General features: G+C 42.4%; 1 protein-coding gene across 1 annotated transcript in view; it reads right to left on the minus strand.

Annotated features, from left to right (window-relative positions):
- PTH2R (parathyroid hormone 2 receptor) overlaps positions 1-24,484 on the minus strand; it is a 1,033,981-nt gene that overhangs the window by 243,689 nt on the left and 765,808 nt on the right. The window contains exon 13 of the mRNA XM_044303853.1: positions 5,458-5,596. Within this exon, the coding sequence (XP_044159788.1) occupies positions 5,458-5,596 (139 nt within the window). The remainder of the gene's footprint in view (positions 1-5,457; positions 5,597-24,484) is intronic.

The following is a 24,484-nucleotide window of genomic DNA, read 5'->3' on the forward strand; positions in this document are numbered from 1 at the left end:
CCTCCCGGTCAAAGATAAATGGGTGGGTGATGTAGGTGAAATCACCCAGGAGCAATGGAATGACACATTGTCACTGACGCCCAGGTTAACACTTAATGAGCTGCAGCGCATGTCTCAACTGTATCTGATACACAGGGTGTATAAGACCACGGCCCTTCTGTATAATATAGGTGTTCATTCAGACTCTTGTTGCCCTCGTTGCAAAACAGAAAATGCCTCCTTGATGCATATGTTCTGGGAATGCTCTGAACTAGGAATATTCTGGAAAGAGATTTTACGACTTATTAAAAGAGTGACGTAGATAGACATTCCGTGTGTTCCCAGGACATGTCTTCTTGGACAATTAGAGATGGATGCAGGGGGCAGTGCTACTGTATGTCTATATGTATACAGAGAATGTTATTCAAAGCTCACATCCTGATAGCCAAACACTGGACAGAACATACGCTCAGAAGCCGGGAATATATTAATAGATTGAATAATATTCTGCGGTATGAAAGAGGAATATCCATGAAAAGGAAATGTCCACATACGTTTGGGTCTATTTGGACGGGTTGGTTAACTGACCCAAGCTTGGTATCACAGGCGCTTGCGGAAGACCGTCTTAGGGACCAAATCTCTGGGATTGGGAGGCTGCAGTAACCTTTGTCTGGTGACCTAGTGCTAGAAGAATTAAGGGTGAAAGGGAGTGTTTTATGAGTCTGCAAAAGAGGGCCTTGAAGCAACAGTGGAGATATTGGATGGGTTCTGCATGTAGCAAGAATGCACAGACTCAATTTACTGAGATGGTTGTCTCACTGTTTAATTATAGAGGGGGTGGCGGGAGGGAGTTTAGGGTTGTTGGTGTATTAATATTAGATCCAGTGTAAAGTATGATCTCCAAACATGACAAATAAAAGGAAAAAATGTCTGAGTGTGTAGCTGGAAAACAAAATGGAAATACAGTACAGACCAAAAGTTTGGACACACCTTCTCATTCAAAGAGTTTTCTTTATTTTCATGACTATGAAAATTGTAGATTCACACTGAAGGCAACTAAACTATGAATTAACACATGTGGAATTATATACATAACAAAAAAGTGTGAAACAACTGAAAATATGTCATATTCTAGGTTCTTCAAAGTAGCCACCTTTTCCTTTAATTACTGCTTTGCACACTCTTGGCATTCTCTTGATGAGCTTCAAGAGGTAGTTACCTGAAATGGTCTTCCAACAGTCTTGAAGGAGTTCCCAGAGATGCTTAGCACTTGTTGGCCCTTTTGCCTTCACTCTGCAGTCCAGCTCACCCCAAACCATCTTGATTGGTTTCAGGTCCGGTGACTGTGGAGGCCAGGTCATCTGGCGCAGCACCCTATCACTCTCCTTCATGGTCAAATAGCCCTTACACAGCCTGGAGGTGTGTTTGGGGTCATTGTCCTGTTGAAAAATAAATGAACGCAACTAAACGCAAACTGGATGGAATAGCATGCCGCTGCAAGATGCTGTGGTAGCCATGCTGGTTCAGTATGCCTTCAATTTTGAATAAATTCCCAACAGTGTCACCAGCAAAGCACCCCCACACCATCACACCTCCTCCTCCATGCTTCACAGTGGGAGCCAGGCATGTAGAGTCCATCCATTCACCTTTTCTGCGTAGCACAAAGACACGGTGGTTGGAACCAAAGATTTGGACTCATCAGACCAAAGCAGAGATTTCCACTGGTCTAATGTCCATTCCTTGTGTTCTTTAGCCCAAACAAGTCTCTTCTGTTTGTTGCCTGTCCTTAGCAGTGGTTTCCTAGCAGATATTCTACCATGAAGGCTTGATTCACACAGTCTCCTCTTAACAGTTGTTCTAGAGATGTGTCTGCTGCTAGAACTCTGTGTGGCATTGACCTGGTCTCTAATCTGAGCTGCTGTTAACCTGCGATTTCTGAGGCTGGTGACTCGGATGAACTTATCCTCCGCAGCAGAGGTGACCCTTGGTCTTTCTTTCCTGGGGCGGTCCGCATGTGAGCCAGTTTCTTTGTAGCGCTTGATGGTTTTTGTGACTGTATTGGGGACACTTTCAAAGTTTTCCCAATTTTTCGGACTGACTGACCCTTATTTCTTAAAGTAATGATGGCCACTCGTTTTTCTTTACTTAGCTGCTTTTTTCTTGCCATAATACAAATTCTAACAGTCTATTAGGTAGGACTATCAGCTGTGTATCCACCTGACTTCTCCACAACGCAACTGATGGTCCCAACCCCATTTATAAGGCAAGAAATCCCACTTATTAAACCTGACAGGGCACACCTGTGAAGTGAAAACCATTTCAGGTGACTACCTCTTGAAGCTCATCAAGAGAATGCCAAGAGTGTGCAAAGCAGTAATCAAAGCAAAAGGCGGCTACTTTGAAGAACCTAGAATATGACATATTTTCAGTTGTTTCACACTTTTTTGTTATGTATATAATTCCGCATGTGTTAATTCATAGTTTTGATGCCTTCAGTGGGAATCTACAATTTTCATAGTTATGAAAATAAAGAAAACTCTTTGAATGAGAAGGTGCGTCCAAACTTTTGGTCTGTACTGTATATGGTATTATGTAAACATGTACATGTTGATGTATACTGATACGTGTATGTTTCCAATGCTGTACTCCAAAATAAAAATTACACTCAGTAAAAAAAAAAGGAGTGCGCTTCTTCTTGGCGCTAACATCAACCTGAAAGGCTGAGTTCATGCTTGAGTCATTTGGTCAATTTTGGCCCTGTGACTGCCCAAATAAGTGAAGTATGCAGTGATTCTAAGAGCGACGCTTGTCATCTGCATGTTATACGGACTCGCAGTATTATTTCACTACCAAAGCAGACTCCCTATGTGTGTTACTGCAAGGCACAGTGTTCTACACCACTATAAAGGCTTTCTGCAGCCAGGAAATAGTTGTTTTTTAACGTAATTCATCGCAAATATATTCTGATCAAACCAAATTTTTGGAGAATCGGTTAATCAAATTTTTTTTAAATTTACTTATCTCTAGTCGTGACACCCTTGTGACAATAGGGAAGAGGTCAATCAACCTTCAGCAGTTGTCAAATAACATGCTCCAGCATGCACACTTGCTCTGCTTTTGTTGGAGCTGCCATAGAAGTGAATGGAGCATTATAGAAGTTGTAGTTTCTAACAGCTGGAGTGCCAAAGCTTGCTGACACCTGACATTGGGTGATATCTAAGCAAAACATGCATTTTATGGTAGCTGCTAAAATTAATTTACAATTAATTTTTCTGCCTTGGCCACTTCTACAGTGGCACTTTTAGTGTCTTTTTCTAGGTAATATTTTATTTTTAGAACTTTTTTCATTCCGCAATTTTATTTACTTACTTTCAGTATATGATCAGTATTTTTATTAGTATTTTGTCAGAATTTTCATATTGGTACCCCTATTTTGTTCAGTACACAATATGCGTACAACTTCTTTAGAAGTGACATCACTAGCAATGTGAATGTAAATGAACCTATAATTACACAAGGTATTGGCTTGGAGGGTCATAAATATGAGAGAATTGTAGATGAGCAAACCTCATTAGTAATGAGCGTCAGGGGCTAATTTCAAATTTGCTATATTTCTTGAATATTTAGGGTGAATATTCATTATATATTCACAAATTTGCGAATTCAAGATTATTTTCTTGATTGTGAAAAATTTAATATTTGCATAATGCACACAAAATACAAGCCTTTTGCTACATTTTCCAAGCTGCTAGAAGTTTCCTGAGACTGGAGAAAATGGTTGGCACGGCAGAACTGTAAAAATGGCTTGATATGCAGTTAGAGTGCTCAAATATATTTGCGATTGCGCTAAATCGCCACTAATGATGCAAATATTTTGGCGCAATATGTTAAACTTAGCAGGTCTGCATGTATGTATGAACAGCAGAACCTATCACACTACCTAACACACTGCACTGCAACAGCTACACTATATCAGGATATAACCTACACTATCTCCCAATAACTATCTGTATTTTATATATATATATATATATATATATATATATATATATATATGTATATATATATATATATATATATATATAAAAGCTATCCATCTATCTAATGTAGTGTGGAAAGCAAAGAGCACAGCAATGACACTGCTCTCTCTCTCTCTCTCTCTCTCTCTCTCTCAGAACTGTAGAAAATGGTGCTGAGAATGTTCTTTCATAGTAAGGGGTAGGCAACTTTCCTATTGGGTGCTATGTTGCTAAGCTCGGACAAAGACATTGCAGCCTTCTCATTGGCCCACAAGCAAGAATGATGGGGAAAAAAATCTAGAATATTCAAAATTACGAATATATATCAATATATTCTAAATATTTTAAAATTCTCGAAGTGCCAATATTCACGATTACTATTCGCAATTTAAATATTTGCGCCCAACATAATTAGTATGCCTCTCTGGGTTTCTTGGACAGTGCCTAGTATGCATTGTATGTGTGTGGAGTATTGTAGGACAGGCAATGCTCCTCTGGGTTTCTGGGAAAGATATCAAAATTAGCTTTACTCCTATCAGCAGTAAAATGTTCTAATTTTCATATATTTTTCCTAGAAAAAGTGTTGACTGGCGCACAACAGTACTCTTCATGCATAGAAATTCATAGGAGAACCAATGCAACAACCTTGTCCTGACAGGAAGCTTCTAATGAAAAACAAAATACACAGAAGCAAGCATTGAACACATTGCGTTAGCTATCAAACAGAAAAAAAATCCATAATAAAGGTATATTGAAGATAAATTAGGCTTTCCCATAATTTTCATAATTTCCTACAGGTTTTATTACATCCTTTGTGTGGAGCTTCTCTTGTTATATGCACTTAAAGGGATTATCTCACTTCAGCAAATTGCATTTCTCATGTAGAGGAAGTTAATACAAGGCTCTTACTAATGTATTGTGATGGTCGTATTGGACATATTGCCTCCTTTTCTGGCTTGATTTATTTTTCAGTTAAGTTATACACTGCTAATTTCCATGGTTATGTCTACCCTGCAATCCATCAGTGGTGGCCGTGCTTGCACACTATATGAAAGTGTTGGCCACTCTGGTGGCTGGGACTGTGGGAGTGCACATAGGCTGGTGCATTTCCTATACTGTGCAACGATGACCATTGCTGATAAGTTGCAGGATGATCATTACCATGGAAACAAGTATTGTATAATGTGATGGAAAAATTAATCAAACTAGCAAAGGATGTAACATGGACAATCACAATACATTAGTAAGTGCCTTGTATTAATGTTGTCTACATGATAAATGCCATTTGCTGCCATTTGCCAACCAACAGATTTGGGATGTATTAAAAAACTATTCACTACACGTGCAGGTGTTACATTTTTAGAATGAAAATAAATAATATCATAATAGCACAACTATTATATATATATATATATATATATATATACACACACATATAAATATACTACATATATTATACCTGAAATGAGTTGAAGAATAGTTCAAAGTGCATTCGAATTTCCCAGGCTAACCCAGTAAATGTGTGCGGTAAACACACAAACACAATATAATGGACACCAAAGACCAGGATCAGAACTAGTGTGGATTTTGCCAGCTTCCTAAGAAGAAAATATAATTATAAAATGAATGTTAGTAAAGTGAAAGATACTAGCAAAAAAAAGAAATGCATATGAAGATCTGATAAAGTATAATATAATTACAGTATAAAAAGCAGTTAAAATAAAATTCTCTCTTAGTAACTTAACAAGTTTTGCATTGTTTCGTGAAGGTGCAGCCTGGTTAAATATATAAATAGAGATGGCCTTGCGGTTTGCCCAGAGGTCGTTTTGCGGTCGTGATTCGCCGAACATTTTATTTTACATTGTGAAAAACTTTGACCCATGACACATCCATCAGGTGGTACAGGACAGCCAATTGAGACATTTCAGCACATGGACACACCCCTTACCTTATAAATAAACCTGATCTGGCCGCCATTTTACATTCAGTATTTTGCCAGAGTAGGAAGAGGTTGCTGTGTGGAGCAGGGACAGACTGTTAGGGACACAAATCTCTAGCTAATAGGTCCACAAAAGTCATTTTAAGGACTGGTATAGGTGTGCTATCGATAGGTATTACATGCTGAGGGGTGTGAAAGTGTGAGAAAGTATATTATACTACAATTGTATTGTGCAGCAGTCTGCGGTTTTGATGTGTTACTGCATCTACACAGAGTGCCAAATGCTATTTGAAATAAAAGGAAAGGATATCCCACGGCGCAAAAAAAACCACCCAGTAGTTGGAGTAATGATGGTTCTTGTTTATTTAGGCAAGCGGTACAACGCGTTTCGGGGTTTAACCCCTTCTTCAGGTACAATTGACTTGCATACACAAAGGTAAAATTACATACATTTAAATACAGTGTAAAAAAACACCAAAAACACACAAGGGGCAGGGTGGGGGCGGGTCAGTGGGCGGTACTGGATGAGCTCTCAGAGCTCAGCAGACAAGGGTTAAAAAAGTTTGCTATCTGTCAAACTTGCTTTTAATATATCATCTTACTGTCCCTATTCAAAGGAAGATCTTTCACAGTGGTGCGATTTCTAGTTTCAAATAAAATATAGGTAAAATCGTATGAGGAGCTTCTAAGGGCGCAGGACCTTGCGAGGTCATGTGATGCAGTGTCAGACCGGCTGGCTGGAGGGCAGTGCGTTCATAGTGCACAATAAGGGAACTGGAACTAGTGAGACTTTTTAAGATGACCTAATCGTAAAATAAAATAACATGTGATAACAACAATGCTTATATTGGGCTATTTTGTGGAAATATTAAGGGCACAGAAAGTTTGAATGCTATACTTGGACGGCAGATTGTTTAAAGTGTGAGAAATAGATGAATGAAAGAGGGATTATATTAAGTATTTATAGTATATGATAACAATATGATTCTAGGTTCCACTATGATATAGTGATCCACTCTGTGCTATATCCTATATATATTTAGTGTATTAAGATACATCTATTCATTACATGAGGTGGCAAGAGAAAGCGGGATAAGAAGGATGTAAAGAGACTGCTGGTTGTGATGACTACGTCGCTATAGTAACATGGATCATTTGGTAACGGAAAAAGTACAAAATATGTGAAATGACTATATGGAGAATAAATAGATCCTTAGGTGGATGTCTAAGGTAAGATAGAAGCAAGGGGGGGGGGGGGAGTAAACGAAACATGGGTGGCCAAGGTAAAGTAAAGAGGGGGGAGGGACACGGCAATAATCGAAGGAGGAAAAGATTATTGGGGCATTGGTAGTGGCAAGGGGGGGATAGTGGATTTCATAAATTGATTTCAAAAGCTTAATTCAGGCCGTATGGATTGAGGCAGTTCAATTTATATATCCAGAACATCTTGCGTTTCCTCAGAGTCTGGATAATATTATATCCGTTTGATCAGACTTGGTCAATCGGGGTAACCGTGAATCCCAGAAAAGAACCTTGGTGATGGACAGTAGCATGTCTGGAGATGCTATGCTGGAGGAATTTTTTCTTCACATTGGATCTGAGCTTATTGAGTCGATTGCGTAAGGTCTGTATAGTGCGCCCCACATAACGGAGATTACAAGGGCATGTGATAAGATAGATGATGTTTGATGATCCACAATTCAATTCGTCCTTGATTTTTTTAAAAATCGTCATTTTGGCCCAAAAAAGAAGTCGTGATATTTAAAGATCTGCAGCAGAGGCATCTTGGTTGATTGCATCTATAGCTCCCCGGAGTCTTAGTGCTGACTGATCTGGCTACTTCTACTAGTGCTGACTGATCTGGCTACTCCATTTATTCTTCAATTTGCTTGGGGCTAGCATATTTTTCAGTGTTGTTGCTTGTCTAAATACTAGAGAAGGTTGTTTTGTTATTTCTGAGTTCAGGAAGGGATCCTTTCTTAGGATATACCAATGCCTGGACAGAACTTTCCGGATATCTATGTGGTTGCTATTATAGGTGGTTAAAAAATTAGTATTGTGGCATTTGGTGTCATTTTGTTTTTTGCTTCCTACCAGACATTCTAGCTGTGTCAACGCTTTTGCTTTATTAAAGGCTGTATCTATAATATCTGTCGGATGGCCCTTTTGTAGGAATCTAGACCGAATGACACTACTTTGTGTAACAAAATCTTCGTCTTTGGAACAGTTGCGCCTAATTCGCTTAAATTGGCTAGATGGAATGTTTTTCTTACATTTCTTAAAGTGTTCACTTGAATAGTCCAAGTAACTGTTACAGTCGACTTCTTTAAAAAATGTTCGTGTGTTGACTGAGCCATTGTTTATTTTTAATTCCAGGTCAAGATATTCAGCTTTAGACTTGTCACTTATGCCTGAAAAAGTGAGACACCAATTGGTGGAAATTAGGTCTTCAATAAAATGATTTATTGTTAAAAGGTCACGTTCCCAAATCAGGATCAAATCGTTGATATAACGACGGTAAAAAATTATGTTTCGTGCCCAATATTTTGATTTATAAATAAAAGTGTCCTCAAAAGCCCCCATAAAAAGATTAGCGAAACTGGGCGCGAATCGCATACCCATCGCGGTTCCTTTGGTCTGTAGATACAGAGTGTCTTCAAACTTAAAAATATTATGAGTAAGAATGAAATTGATGATCCTTAAAATAAAATCATTTTATTCTGTTAGTAATTGGTCGTCAGTATCTAAAAAACCTTTTACACATTTGATACCCAAAACGTGCTGGATATTCGAATAAAGGGATGCAACGTCTAAGGTCAACCAATGGTATGTTTCTTTCCATTCGATGTTCCGTGAGAGTTGTATTAAGGTAGTAGAGTCTCTGAGATAGGATGGTAGTTGCACTACATATTTTTGTAAAAGGATATCGACATAGTGGGATAGATTGCACGTGAGTGATGAGATGCCTGAAATGATAGGACGGCCAGGAGGATTGGAGATACTCTTATGGATTTTTGGTAAGTGGTAAAAGGTGGCAATAACTGGATCTGTGACATGGATGTAATTATATTCCTTTTTATGCTATTTGAAGAAATAATTTCTACTGGTGTGATTTACCAGTTGCCCCCCCCCAAAAAAAATTATTGAAGCAGGGTTTTTATAAACCAATAATACACGTTCTACATAGTGCATTTAGGTAGTGCAACATTTGTCTGTGGTTTTGCTGCGTCACCGCATCTACACAGAGTGACAAACACTATTTGAATAAATAATTTCTACTGTTTTTATTTACCGGTTCCCCCCCCCCCAAAAAAAAAGAAACTGATTGAAGCAGGGATTTATATACCAATAATATAAGTCCTATATAGTGCATTTAGGTAGTGCAGCAATTGTCTGCGGGTTTGCTGCGTCACCGCATCTACACAGAGTGACAAACACTATTGAAACCAATAATTTCAACTGGTGTGATTTACCAGTTGCCCCCACCAAAAAATAAATAAATAATTGATGCAGGGATGTGATATACCTTCTTCTACAAATACTGCTCTTCTATATGGACTTTTGTCACAGATCATTTTGAAAATGACAGGCAGAAGAAGAGGCAGGCCATTCCACAGGGGTGGTAGGGTCGGGCAGGTGCACCAGTCCGGAGCTTAAGTGGGAAGTTGCAGAAGGTGCATGCGATTACGTCACAGGATGCACCAGACTTGGTTCAGTGGCTCACTCAGCCTTCCACTTCTGCACACTTCTCATCCTCTCTATCTGCACCCTCTTCATCCTCTGCTGTGTCCACTCCCAAAGACACCACCACCACCACCACCATTTCCCCTCCACTCGAGTCAGAGGAAATATTTTCCCATACATTCCAAGAGCTTATCGATGCGCAGCCATTCTTGGCATCAGATCAGGAAGAGGAGGTATCAACGGTCGCCACCCAGCAGTCTGACAACAGTACCCAGATCACCCAAGGAGGGTGGTCCCCGCTCTTGCTGCCTACTCTGAGATCTTTAATGTCAGTGGTGGTGAAGGTGACGAATCCGATGATGATATGTCGATGGATGTCACATGGGTGCCCACAAGAGGAAGAGGAGGGGAGTTCAGAGGGAGAGATGGAGCAGCAGATAGGGAAGAGAAGCAGGCAGAACTTATAGTGCACAGGAGGCAAAAAGCAGACTGCTAATGTATCTGGAACGAAACATCCACCATGTAGTGTCACATCTGGTGCTCCCAGGACGCCGACATATGGCTCTGCAGTATGGGCTTTTTTTTCATGTGTGCGCTACTGACAATAGTGTTGTCATCTGCAGCATGTGCTGTCAACGCATAAGTCGCGGTAAGCCCAACACTCACATAGGGACGACCACCTTAAGAAGGCACCTGGCCTCCCATCACCGAGCCCAGTGGGAGCAACACTGTCAGAACCCACAAAGCCACACTCCCGGTGCTCACCATCCTGCCTCTTCTCTTTCTCCTCCCAGTTATCCTCCACCTTCCACCGTGCCATTGTCTCGTTCATCTGGCAAAAGGCAGGCTTTCTTGCCCCAAATGTTCAAGCGAAAAAAGATGATGTCGCCGGATAACCCTGTTGCCCAACGGCTGACCGCTGGCTTGTCAGAACTGCTAGCCCGCCAACTACTGCCATATAAACTGGTGGACTCGGAGGCCTTTAGAAAATTTGTGGCCATTGGCACACCGCAATGGAAGGTCCCCAGAAGGGCATCCCAGAGCTATATGGCCATGTTCAGCAGCAAGCGAATGTATCTCTGGCACACATTGTCAGTGACAAGATACATCTGACCACAGACACGTGGCCTAGCAAACACGGGCAGGGAAGGTACATAACTTTTACTGGGTGAACCTTCTGACGGCCATCAAGCATGCAACCCATGGCACCATTGTAGATTTTGTGTTACCGGAGGCCTGCCTCTTCTTCTCCTTCTCCTCCTCCTACTCCATCCCCCCTCTCCTCCTCAGATGACTCCGGCCTGTCAGACGTCTGATTTGTGACTGCCCGACGCGATGCAACTCCACCTTTGTATATGCTTGATCAGCAGAAACGTGCAGTTAATGACTACCTGTACAAACTCTGCAGCAGGACAGGTTCTGGGGAGCATGTTTTTTTTTTTCACCGTGCCAGTGGCTGCTCATGCGCAATGCATGCAGACTTCTGCAGCCATTTGATGAGATCACCAAACTAGTCACTCGCAGCCAGTGCTCCATCAATGACATCGTGCCTTACTCCTTCTTTCTGGAGCATGCATTGAATTGTGTCATTGATCAAGCCGTCGAGGAGCAGGATGATAAGGAAGTTGCAATGCTGGATGAATTCCCAGGGAGGGCTACTCCATCTGAGACAACAACAGGAGTCTGAAGATGAATCAGAGGAGGATGGTGCCAGGGCGGAGGAGGAGCAAGAAGAGCATGCTTTAAATGTTTCTGGGATCCCTGGTGTTGTCTGTGGATTGGAGGAGAACGAGGATGACATTCTAGATGATGAGCAGGAGCCAGGCCACTCCAGCGCTTCTAGTTTAGTGCAAATGGGGGCTTCATGCTCCAGTGTTTGAAGAGGGACTACCGTATGAAAAGCATAAAGAGCAAGGACCAGTACTGGGTGGCAACATACTTAGACCCCCGATAAAAACACAAAATGCCGGAAATGTTACCACCATCACAGAGGGCTGTTAGAATGCAGCATTTCCAGGCTTTTCTTCAAGAAATGCTGCATTCTGCTTTTGCGGGTGCTGGCAGAGGAATTTCCACTCACAAAGAAACAGTTGCGGGTACCAATCCAACAGTGCATGGAAGAAGAGGACGGTTTGAAGATGTGTTGGTCACTTCGGATATGAGATCATTCTTGCAGCCGTCCTCCGTATCCAGCCTCAGGGAACACCTAGACTGACAGGTATCTGACTACATCGGGTTAACTGCCGATGTGGACACTCTGAGAAGCGATGAACTCCTGGACTACTGGGTGTGCAGGCTTAACCTGTGGCCAGAGCTGCCACAATTTGCCATGGAACTGTTGGCTTGCCCCTCGTCCAGTGTCCTGTCCGAAAGGACGTTCAGCGCAGCAGGGGGGATTGTGACCAAGAAGCGCACTTGCCTAGCTTCTAAAAATTAATGAGGCATGGATCTCTGAGGAATTCAACACATGTGACGTGTCAACCATGTTTGATTGAAATTCCTCATTACAGCCCACAAATATCCACCTCCACCCAGAACAAATCATGGTCCCTGTCTTAGGTAAATACAGCGGCATAAAAGGCCTTTTATGTCCGTTGAATGCCAAATTTTTGGGGCCTGTACTGGCGACAGTTACATATTTTTCCTGTGACTGCCTAATGTACCTCCAGCCACAGAATCCGGAATTCTTTGCTGTCAGGTGAATGCTTATTGGCTAATTTTTGGGACCTGTACTGGCCTACAGTTACAAATTTATCCTGTGACCACCTAATGTACCTCCAGCCACAGAATCCAAAGTTCTTTTCTGTGAGGTGAACACCTATTGGCTAATTTTTTGGGGCCTTTACTGGAGTGGCAAGTTCTCACAACAATACTTAGTGCACCAATAACTAATATCTCATGAGATCTTATAAAATGTGAAGTTGTGTGTACCGCAAAAAAATAAATCGCATCATTAGGGATTTTCTCAATGGCGCTTTTTTTAAACACTTGATCTGCAGATACAGCGATTGTTTTAACATGCATGTGAAATGTATTCAAATACACTGCTTTAATTTCAAATTACTTGTGATTACAGTGATCAGAAATTCTTCCTCAACGTCTTGAAAATTGTTTCCAACCTTCTTTTCTGATCGCATCCAACTTCGGTCTGTAGTAGGCCGTGCATATTTTGCACATGCGCATAGGCAAAAATTACATTGCCGATAATTTGCATTGAAAAAAATAATGAATGGAGATCGCAAATTCGAATAATAAATCTGGTATGTCGCTGTCCATGTTGTGGGACTATTTATGCACTTCTATTAAGTATTTGGTGACAGCAAATATGACCTGAAGGAATTCCAGGATTGCCTGCCTTTAAAGTGAATGGGGCCTGCAGCGAACTTGCGGTTCACAAACATTTGATCGTGTTTGCGCAATCGCGTTCACGAACCGTCCCAACCGATGTTCGTCCATCACTATATATAAACCCTTGTGTATATGCACCCACATTCAATCACATAAGGTGCATTAACTGTCCTTGCAAAGTAATGCCCCATAGATGGTCCAGTCCCTGCTTCTTGAATCACCACAAATCTTAATAATGAAAGGCAACTGCTACATGGGATTTTTGACGTATTTTTGTGTTTCAATGAGTTTACCTGCATTCTCCAATTTCTTCTCACAATCAAAAAACATACAAACACTGACTTCCTATGAATCTGGCCCTAGGTTTGTGAGACAACTGGGGATAAAGACTGATGGGTATGGGTTCAATATCTGTATATATCATATATCAGTGTAAAATATAATGGCATTGTAATGTATAAGTAACAGAAAAATGCATTATTTCTATGTAGCTTACTTTATATCGGTGTTATTTTAGCACTGCACAGTAATATTTACATGATGCGACATTGCACTGTATACCATACTATTTTTGCGGACAATGTTATGGAAGTTATATTTACTCAATGCTTGGCACTGGCATTTGGGTACCATATGATATTGATTCAAGGGGTACGGCTATTTGCTCATTCTCAGATTGTACACTAGATGGAGGTTAAACTGCATCTGTCAGCAGATTCGTACCTATGAAACTGGCTGACCTGTTGCATGTGTGTTTAACAACTGAAGGCATCTGTGTTGGCCCTATGTTCATATGTGCCTGGATTGCTGAGAAAAATTAAGTTTTAATATATGCAAATGAGTAGAGATGACTGAATCGAAGCTGATGAAGTGGAATTCGATCTGAATTTCAGGAATAATTCGATTTGCAGCAAATCCGAATTTCCTCACACTTCGTGGTAACGAATCGCATATTTTCTGAAATGGCTGCTGCTCGTGTTAGAAAATGGAGCAAGGAACTCTGGGAAAAAGAGATCACCCACAATGCCATGCATGCAACCAATCAGCAGTCAGCCAGCCCTGTGATGTCACAGCCATATAAATAGCCTCAGCCATCTTGGATTCTGCCATTTTCAGTGTATATAGAGCAGGGAGAGATGTCAGCAGGTGCTAAGAACAGTGCTAGAAAATACTTTAAAACTTTGATTTTGCTCAATAGAAGTTAAGGGAAAGGATTGCACAATATTGAAGCAGAATAGGGTTCAGTAGGGGAGTCTACAGCCTGGGTTATAGGAGCAATCCTATTACACATTGCTGCACTGACTTAGTGCAGGGAGAGATGTTAGCAGGTGCTAGGGACAGTACTAGGAAAGACTTCATTGTGCTAAAAAAAAGTTCAGGGAACGATTATTCAAGGTGTATGGAAAGGATAGGGAGGAATCATTGCACAGCATTTATGTAGAACGGGGTTCAGTAGGGGATGTTGCAGCCTTGGTAATAGTAACAATCCTATTACACCTTGCTTCACTGACTGAGCAAATAGCCATTATACAACCCTGCGATTCCAGCAACCCGTTCTTGTTATTGGGGGGCAAGTGCTGTTTGATACAGGCTTTTTTTAGAAGGAAATATTTATTTGTCTTATTTGCCCTTGTCCGGTGCAGTTATATGTTCTACAACATTTTTGGGCTTGTATTACAAAAGAGCTTTATTAGCCATTTTGTGGTGAAGTGAAAAAATTACAGACTTTTTTGGGGTGTTTTAATTTCCTATTTATTTATTTGATCTAACAGTATGTCAGACAGAGAGGTGTCAGGCACTGCACAGGGGAGTGGCATAGGACTAAATGCTTCAGGCACAGGTTGCAGCAGAGTAAGGGGCGTAGCAGCAGGAGTCGCAGCGAGAGGTCTGAGCTCCCAGTGTCATCTAGCAGTCATGTTTTGACCAGCAACCCAGCGTTTCTTGAATGGTTGACTCGGCTAATCTCTCAATTTTAACATCAGTATGAGGGTTTAGTAAGACCGCAGAGTGCACTTGTCTTTGTAAATGTTATTATATTGTTATATTTGTTATCACAACCACGTAGTTTCTATCTTGTGTAGGATATCTATTGTGGTACTTGTGGTCCGCTGTGAGCATCCTTCACTGTATGCATTTTTGCTGGGGATCGCCATTAGCAACGAGCTACAAGTGCAGGATTTGCTCTCCTGTATACACATGCACAACTGCACATGAGTTTGAGCACTTCCTGCCTGTTTAAAATCACACCATTTTTTTCTGTTGGTTTGTATATAGAGATGCTTGGACGTGTATAAACTCCAATTTAAATGTGCCTGTTTTCCATCCACAGGCTACAATTAGGTGCACCTGTGAGGCCTGGGCCATATCAGCCAGTCTTGAGTGGGACTACTCCCTCCTCCCATTGCAAGCATGGCTACATGCTGGAGGTAAATGGTGAGTTGGCTGTGAGTCGGACCTTACGCTACTGTAATTCGCCCACTGGCTCCTGGTATTGCCCATACGGCACAGGTAAGTGAGTGTTAGGTCCTGAGCTACTTTAGAAACCTTGGAGTGGTGCTCGGGCTCAGAAATGTCCTCCACAGTAGGATATGTTGGCTAATCTCTCAATTTTAACATCAGTATGAGGGTTTAGTAAGACCGCAGAGTGCAACTGTCTTTGCAAATGTTATTATATTGTTATATTGGTTATTACTTCCACATAATTGCAGGATTTGCTCCCCTGTATACACATGCACAACTGTATATGGATTTGAGCACTTCCTGCCTGTTTAACACAACACTATTTTTTCTGTTGGTTTGACTCGGTCATTCACTTTGTTCCAAATGACATCAGACACCCCCAGCCAATAGTCGATGGGATCATCAGACACAACCCTTAGTTGGCATGGCACAGGAGCAGGCCCTGTGCCCTGACCTGTCCTCAACCTGCCTTTTCTGTCCTTTTCTGTTCCCTCAGCTGGAAAATAATTATCTGGGCTCAGCTCCACTACACAGTGAGGAAGAGCTACTACAGGACAGTCAGTAGCTACTGGCCAGCCAAGATCTGGAGGAGACACCCGCTGCTTCCTCCAGTAGGCGGTCAAGTAGTGATGAGTAGAGTGGCATGGGAGCTGGTATTGCGAGCGTTCAGGCTCCTGACTCAGAGACCGTTGAGGAGGACATCAGTGACGTGCAGACAGTACTCGATGATGATGATGTAGCTGATTGCATTTGGGAGCTGGGTGAATTAGGGTCTGGAAGCTTGCCTGTGAGGCAGCGGTAGAGCCAGCAAGTCGCTAGCATGGCTGGGAGTCAGCAGGGTGGCAGCAGTTAGAGATCAGAAGCCAAACGTGCCCGAGGTAGACCACTCACTTCGCTGGAGCCTACCTGTCTGAAAAGTAGCGGTGCACAGGTTCACAGAGTCAGAGGTGGTAGAAGTCAGTCAGTGTGGAGTGTTAGGGGTAAAATCACCTACTCGGCGATGTGGCAGTTTTTTGTTAAGCTGCCGTAGGAGGTGAGAATGGCTATTGTAAAATCTATGGGCCTTGCCTCAACATATGCAGCGTCACCATAAAGTAGCCTGGGAGAACTGGGGATCACCAAAGCGATTGCCAAGAGACAACAGTATGCATGCACTCATCCAAAGGCGCAGATGCTAAACGTACTCCTGTCCAAGTTGCTGGTGCTGCAGTCCCTCCCTTTCCAAGTGGTGGACTCTGCCCCTTTCAGAGAACTGATAGCTTGTGCCGAGCCAAGGTGGAGAGTCCCAAGCTGTCATTTCTTTGCCAAAAAGGCAGTATGAACCCTGCTCACACATGTAGAACAGAAGGTGTGCCAGTCCTTGAGCCTGTCGGTGTCTGCCAAAGTGCACGGCAGCGCCGACATGTGGAGCTGTAACTATGGTCAGGGATCATACATGTAGGCATGGCAGAAAAAGTTTCAAGTTCGGTGTTCGGCAAGTTAATGGCGCTTTATGAAACCATCACAGCCATGCCTCCTAATGGCATGGCTGTGATTATCCAGTGAAGCATGTGACCCAGCCGCTATATAAGCTGGAGTCACGTAGCGCTGCACGTCACTCTGCTCTTATTAGTGTAGGGATAGGATGATGCTGCTGTGAGGGAGAGAATATGAAAAAATCAGTTAACAGAAGTGCTTGTTAACTCGGTGATGTACAGCAATTTTGTTTTGTGGGTGCAGTGCACAATTTTTTTACCCTGCTCTGAGCCCAGGGACATAGAAAAAAAACTTTTATCTGTATGTTAGTTAGACGGACATCGGCGGACATTTTATGCAAGTTCAGTGCAACAGCAAAGCATATTTGCATTTGACAGTGAAATACAAGCTCGAAATACTGAAATTATATTCTAGGTTTAAAAAAAAACACAAATTTTTTGCAAGACCCTACATCTGGGACCTTTGCTGCATTTGTCACAGTGAAATACAAGCTTGAAATATTGCAATTTTATTCTGGGTTTAAAAAAAAACACCCATTTTTTGCAATACCCAACATCTGGGGCCTTTGCTGCATTTCTCACAGTAAAATATAATCTTGAAATACTGAAATTATATTCTGGTTTTAAAAAAAAATATGTTTTTGCAATGCCCTACATCTGGTGCCTTTGCTGCATTTGTCAGTTAAATACAATAGGGTTGAGCGAACCCGAACTGTAAAGTTCGGGTTCGTACCGAACTTTAGGATTTTTGGACCCCGGACACGAAGCCGAACATTTCAGCAAAAGTTCGGGTTCGATGTTTGGCTATTTTATGACGCTTTTTGAAAGGCTGCAGAGCAGCCAATCAACAAGCGTTTAACTCTGTACCCTTAGAAGCCATCACAGCCATGGCAACTAATGGCATAGCTGTGATTGGCCAGTGCAGCATGTGACCCAGCCTCTATATAAGCTGTACGCCACTCTGCTGTGCTTACTGCAAGGATAGGATGCTGCTGCTGTGAGGGAGAGAATAGGAAAGAATCTTTAATCAGAAGTGCTTGTTAACTCTAACCAATCTACCTATATTTAATTGTGTGGGTGCAGTGCACAATCTTTTTACCCTGCCCTGAGCCCAGTAACACAGAAAAATAACTTTTATCCGTGTGACAGTTAGGTGTGCGGTGGCGGCCATTTTATGCAAGCTCCGTGCACTAGCACAGCATATGTGCTTTTGTGACATTCAAATACAAGCTTGAAATACTGCAATAATAATGGGGCAAAATATTTAATTTGCGGCCTTGTCTGCATCTGTCTGTGTGAAATTCAAAAGTTATATACTGCTGTCATATTCTGTTAGTAAAAACACACCCATTTTGGAAAAAGTACTTAATATTGCAGCCTTTGCTGCATCTGTGATTGTTAAAAACAAGCTTGAATTCAATAATTTTCTGGCTTTTAAAAAACACCCATTCTTGGCAATACCCTCCATCTTGGACTTCTGCCGCACTAGTCAGTGTGTAATTTAAAGTATAAGTGTCATATTTTCTAATTTTTTTGGGAGTATTGGTTTGTGGTGATTAACCACCTCAGCTCCCCTAGCTTAAACCCCCATAATGACCAGACCACTTTTTACAATTCTGCACTACATTACTTTCACGGTTTATTGATCGGTCATACAACTTACCACCGAAAGGAATTTTACTTCCTTTTCTTCTCACTAATACAGCTTTCATTTGGTGGTATTTCATTGCTGCTGACACTTTTACTTTTTTTATATTAATCAAAATTGACCAAAATTTCGGGAAAAAAATGACATTTTTCACTTTCTGTTGTAAAAATTTTCTAATAAAACTACATTTATATATAAATTTTTCTTAAAATGTATTGTTCTACATGTCTTTGATTAAAAAAATGAAATAAGTGTATATTTATTGGTTTGGGTAAAAGTTATAGCGTTTACAAACTATGGTACAAAAATATGAATTTCCGCATTTTGAAGCAGCTCTGACTTTCTGAGTACCTGTCATGTTTCCTGAGGTTCTACAATGCCCAGCCTGTAGAAACACCCCACAAATGACCCCATTTCGGAAATTTGACACCCTAAGGTATTCGCTGATGGGCATAGGGAGTTCATGGAAGTTTTTATTTTTTGTAACAAGTTAGCGGAAAATGATATATATATATTTTTTCTTACAAAGTCTCATATTACACTAACTTTTGACAAAAAATAAAATTTTACCTGAACGCGCCATAACCCTCACAAAATACCTTGGGGTGTCTTCTTTCCAAAATGGGGTCATTTGTGGGGTGTTTGTACTGCCCTGGCATTTGAGGGTCTCCACAATCATTACATGTATGGCCAGCATTAGGAGTTTCTGCAATTCTCCTTATATTGAGCATACGGGTAGTGAGATTTTTTTTTTCGTTCAGCCTCTGGGCTGAAAGAAAAAATGAACGGCACAGATTTCTTCATTCGCATCGATCAATGTGGAAAAAAAAACAGGGGAAAGGCGTCTGCCAGGACATAGGAGCTCCGCCCAACATCCAAACCCACTCAGCCCGTATGCCCTGGCAAACCCGATTTCTCCATTCACATCAATCGATGTGGATGAATAAATCATTGCCAGAATTTTTATTATTAGTTTTATATACAAAGTGTTTGCCAAAGCATATGAACACCGCCCCTCAGCTCATAAGCCTCGGCAAACGCATCTTTTTTACTGCAGAGGAGAAATCTCGTCTTTCAGCACAATGCTTCTGTCAGAATGCACATCAGTGCTGCAGCTGGTCAATCGGTTGGTCCACCTGGAAGGTAAAATAAAAAAACAGGGCGCAACCAAATACATTTATTAACATTAACTTTATATAACATTTGAAACAGAACATTAACTTTTATAAAGTTTTTTGAACTTTTGGAACATTAACTTTTTTGCTTACCTGTGATTTATTTTTTATTTTTTTATAACCTTTATAGGACAAACCTCTCATTCCCCATGGGACAATTTGCAAAGCGCAAATCGCCCAGAGATGTGGTGAAGTAGATTATGCACTTCGTCCCAGGTGAAAGGAGAGGTTTGCAGCAGCTCTGTGTGAAATGGCCCTAAGAGCCCTATGTGCTACAGACACAACATCGAGGTTCGAGGTGACGCTTGGGCTGAGGTACCAGCAACGACATTGGGGAAATGTCACTCGTGTAGACGGCTCACTAAACTGGTGGTTGGGGCTACGGAACCTCCTGGATACAGGAGGTTCTCGATGATCTCTTCCTGATATTTGAGGAAGGATCCTGTTCTCCCAGCCTTACTGTAGAGAACAAAACTATTATACAGAGCCAATTGAATTAAATATACAGACACCTTCTAATACCAGCGTCTGGTGCGGTGGGAGAGTAAATAAGGAGCCAACATCTGGTCATTGAAGTCCACCCCTCCCATGAGCAAATTATAGTTGTGGACACAGAGGGGCTTTTCAATGACACTGGTTGCCCGTTCAATTTCGATTGTCGTGTCTGTGTGAATGGAGGAAAGCATGTAAATGTCACAGTTGGATCTCCATTTCACCACAAGCAGTTCTTCATTACACAAGGCAGCCCTCTCCCCCCTTGCAAGACGGGTGGTAATGAGCCGTTGGGGGAAGCCCTGGCGACTAGATTGTGTGGTGCCACAGCAGCCAATCTGTTCTAAAAACAAATGCCTGAAGAGGGGCACACTTGTGTAAAAATTGTCCACATAAAGATGGTACCCCTTGCCAAATAAGGGTGTCTTCCCACTGCTCCCCAGGTAGTCAGGGCAACCGACCGGCACCAGAGTCTGATCTTTACCCTCATAGATTCTAAATTTGTGGGTATAGCCTGTGGCCATTTCACAGAGCTTATACAATTTGACCCCATACCGTGCGCGCTTGTTTGGGATGTATTGTTTGAAGCCAAGGCACCCGGTATAATGTACAAGGGACTCGTCTATGCAGATGTTTTGCTCAGAATACAAATCTGCAAATTTGGTGTTAAAGTGGTCTATGAGGGGCCGAATTTTGTGGAGCCAGTCAAAAGCTGGGTGGCCTCTGGGACGAGAGGTGCTGTTGTCACTAAAGTGCAGGAAATGCAGGATGGTCTCAAATCGTGTCCTGGACATGGCAGCAGAGAACATGGGCATGTGATGAATTGGGTTTGTGGACCAATATGACCGCAATTCTTGCTTTTTTGTCAGGCCCATGTTGAGGAGAAGGCCCAGAAAAGTTTTAATTTCGGAAACTTGGACGGGTTTCCACCGGAAAGACTGGGCATAAAAGCTTCCCGGGTTGCCGGCTATAAATTGAGTGGCATACCGGTTTGTTTCTGCCATGACTAATTCCAAGAGCTCCGCAGTAAAGAACAGCTAAAAAACCCCAGTGCCGATCCAATCTGAGCTGTCTCAACCCAAACTCCAGACTGGGCGGTGAAAGGGGGAACTACTGGTGCGGCTGAAGATAGGGGCTGCCAATCAGGGTTTGCCAGCACCTCAGGGACTCTACGGGCCTGTCTGTGCGGTGGCTGTGACGGGGTAACTACTGCACGTGCCACCGTACCAGCTTCAACTGCCCTTCTGGTGCTCGCCATTTTACCATGTTCTACAGCAGTGCTGGAACTAGGTCCAGGATGGGCTGCGCTGCTGGTGTATGCCTCACCACGTAATCAGACAATGCCAGCCCCACTCTGCTGCCCTTGAAGCGGATCCTGCGCAACCTTTGGTCTCAGGGGCCGGGTACGCCTAGTGGTATCAGGGACCTCAACCTCATCGTCCAAACTTTGGGTCAGACTGCCACTGCTTTCTACAGGTTCGTATTCTGACCCGCTGGATTTCGTCAGATGAGGGTTCCCATTCCTCAACCGACTGGGTCAGAAGCCTGTAGGCCTCTTCAGAAGAATACCCCTTACTTGCCATTTGGTCAACTAAATTTAGGGGGTATTCCCTGAGACTACCCAAGAATAAAAGCAAGCCTGTCTTACAAATGGGAGGCTAGCGAAGTACAGGAAGCCGCTGCGATCGATAAAAAAAAAATCAAACCTGATTTTTTTATCGCCGCAGCGCTTGTGTAGTGATTGTGCAGTGATTAAAAAAAAAAAAAAATTGTCACTGCGACGGGGCGGGCGTGGGTGAACGCACGTGTGGGCGACCGATCAGGCCTGATTGGGCAAATACTGCGTTTTGGGTGGAGGGCGAACTAAGGTGACACTGATCACTTACAAATACTATAAAAGTACAAATGCTGATTAGCGTTACGCTAATCAGCGAATCAGTTACTGTGGTGCGGTGGGCTGGGCGCTAACAGACACTACCTACCAAAGGAGCCTAAACTAACATAAAACCTAACCGTCAATACTGGTGAAAAAAAAAGTGACAGTTTACACTTATCACTTTTTTCCCTTTCACTAGTGATTGACAGGGGTGATCAAGGGGTTAATTGGGGTGATGGGGGGGTGATCTGGGGCTAAATGTGTTGTGTTTTGTGCACTTACAGTTATCTGTGCTCTCTGCTGGAACCAACCGACGAAAAGGAACCAGCAGAGAGCACAGAAGCCTTTTAACACACTATATTTATAAATATAGTGTGTTATATGGCTTGTGATTCGATTTTTTAAAAGTCACCAGCCTGCCAGCAATGATCATTGGCTGGCAGGCTGGTGACAAACTTCTGCTGCAACGATTCCCGGCCCGCACTGCGCATGTGTGCGTCATCTCGCGTCTGGCGTGATGATGCACTGATGCATCCATGAGGAATAACCTGACCGCCCGCAGGACGCTATCTCCTTGGTGGCCCTATTTCAACTTTTCACTGTGTATTCAATTACCTCTTAATTCCACAGTTTTGTTCCCTGTACTGCCTGCTTTTACCTGTGCTTAAAATCAGGTTGCTATGCAGGGTCTGTCTATGTGTTGAAGGACTGAGGACTCAGAAGCACGCTGCGTGCAAGGTCACATTACTGACAGTCAGGGACTGTAAGTAAATAATTAAAGCCAGGTCCTCCCCAACAGCTGATAATAGTGCCTGGGCTGTGTGCACTTCTCCCCGTCCCTGCGCTTGCCAGACGCTCCCTTACTCAGCAGAGCTGGAGAAGTAGAGTTGAAGCGGCGCAGACCAGGGAAGGGATCTGCCATCTGCTCAGTGTATAAATGAAAGCAATATGTGGTAAGAGGACCCCTTTGTGCTGCAGGAGATTAACCCTTTAGGAGGGAGGGCTCTGGTTACTGACACCTTTGGGGGGCAATTGTTACTGGCTAGTGAGGGCAGGCGGGATTAGCCTCAGGGTGAGTGCAGTGGCGGCCATATTAACTGAATAGTGAGATTGCAGTTTTATGCAGACTGGTTGCTAAGGGCTGAATCTTATTAAATATGGGGTAAGTCAGTCTAATAGTAACTGATTCTGGAATATCATGTTATTAGTAACTACATATATGAAAATTAAAATTAGGGTCTAAGTGTGACAGTTATCCTTTAAGCTAGAAATACAGCTATAATTTTTTGTGTTTTAAAAAATGCTTTTTTTTGCGAAAAATACAAAATTTTACAGCCCTTGCTGCATCTGTACGTGTGAAATTCAAGTGTTATATACTGCTGTCATATACTGTTATAAACATGTGAATGTTAAAAACAAGCTTGAAATAATTCAATAATTTTCTGGGTTTTAAAAAACATCCATTTTTGACAATACCCTCCATATTGGGCCTCTGCTGCATTAGTCAGTGTGCAATTTAAGCTAGAAATACAGCTATAATTTTCTGGGTTTAAAAAAAAAAAAAACTTTTGTGCAAAATACCTAATTTGCAGCCTTTGCTGCTTCTGTCATTGTGAGATCTACGCATTAGATACTGTTGTTCTATTCTGTTATCTAAAAAACACCCACTTTGGGCAAGATCCAAAATTTGAGAAATATGAGGAGAGCGTCAAATAAGGGACGTGGCCCCGGTCGTGCTGCTGGATGTGGTCGATCTGTGCTAGCTACACGCACAAGTGAAACACCTTACTCAGGAACGAGTAGGCGACAGAACCATCAGCGGTATTTGGTCGGGCCTAATATAGCTCTACGAATGGTGAGGCCAGGACAAGTACAGGTGATAGTAGATTGGGTTGCTGACAGTGCCTCCAGTTCCTTTACATTGTCTCCCACCCAGTCTCCTGCTGAAAGATCAGAGTTAGCACCTGCAGCCGATGTCCATTAGTCTTTCACCTCACCCCCTTTCAAATCAGCCAAGCAGTCTGAGCCCCAAGTCATGCAGCAGTCTCTTCAGCTTTTTGATGATTCTGCTAGCAGGGTTTCCCAGGGTTATCCACCTAACCATGCCCCAGAAGTGGAAGAGATTGAGTGCACCGATGCCCATCCATGTGAGGACCATCACAGCACGTCTCGGATGATGACGAAACACAACTGCTGTGGCTTTCGAAAGTGTGCAGACTGACAAGGAGGGCAGTTGTGAAGACTGGGTGGAAGATGATGTGGAGGACGATGAGGTCCTCGACCCCATATGGAATCAAGGTCATGCGAGTGTCCTGTGTCGTTTAGAGGAAGAGGCGGTGGTCGCACAGAGCCATCAGCACAACAGAAGAGGGAGCAGGTTACAAAAGCA

The sequence above is a fragment of the Bufo gargarizans genome, chromosome 8, assembly GCF_014858855.1.
Source record: "Bufo gargarizans isolate SCDJY-AF-19 chromosome 8, ASM1485885v1, whole genome shotgun sequence".
NCBI classification, from domain to species: Eukaryota; Metazoa; Chordata; class Amphibia; order Anura; family Bufonidae; genus Bufo; species Bufo gargarizans.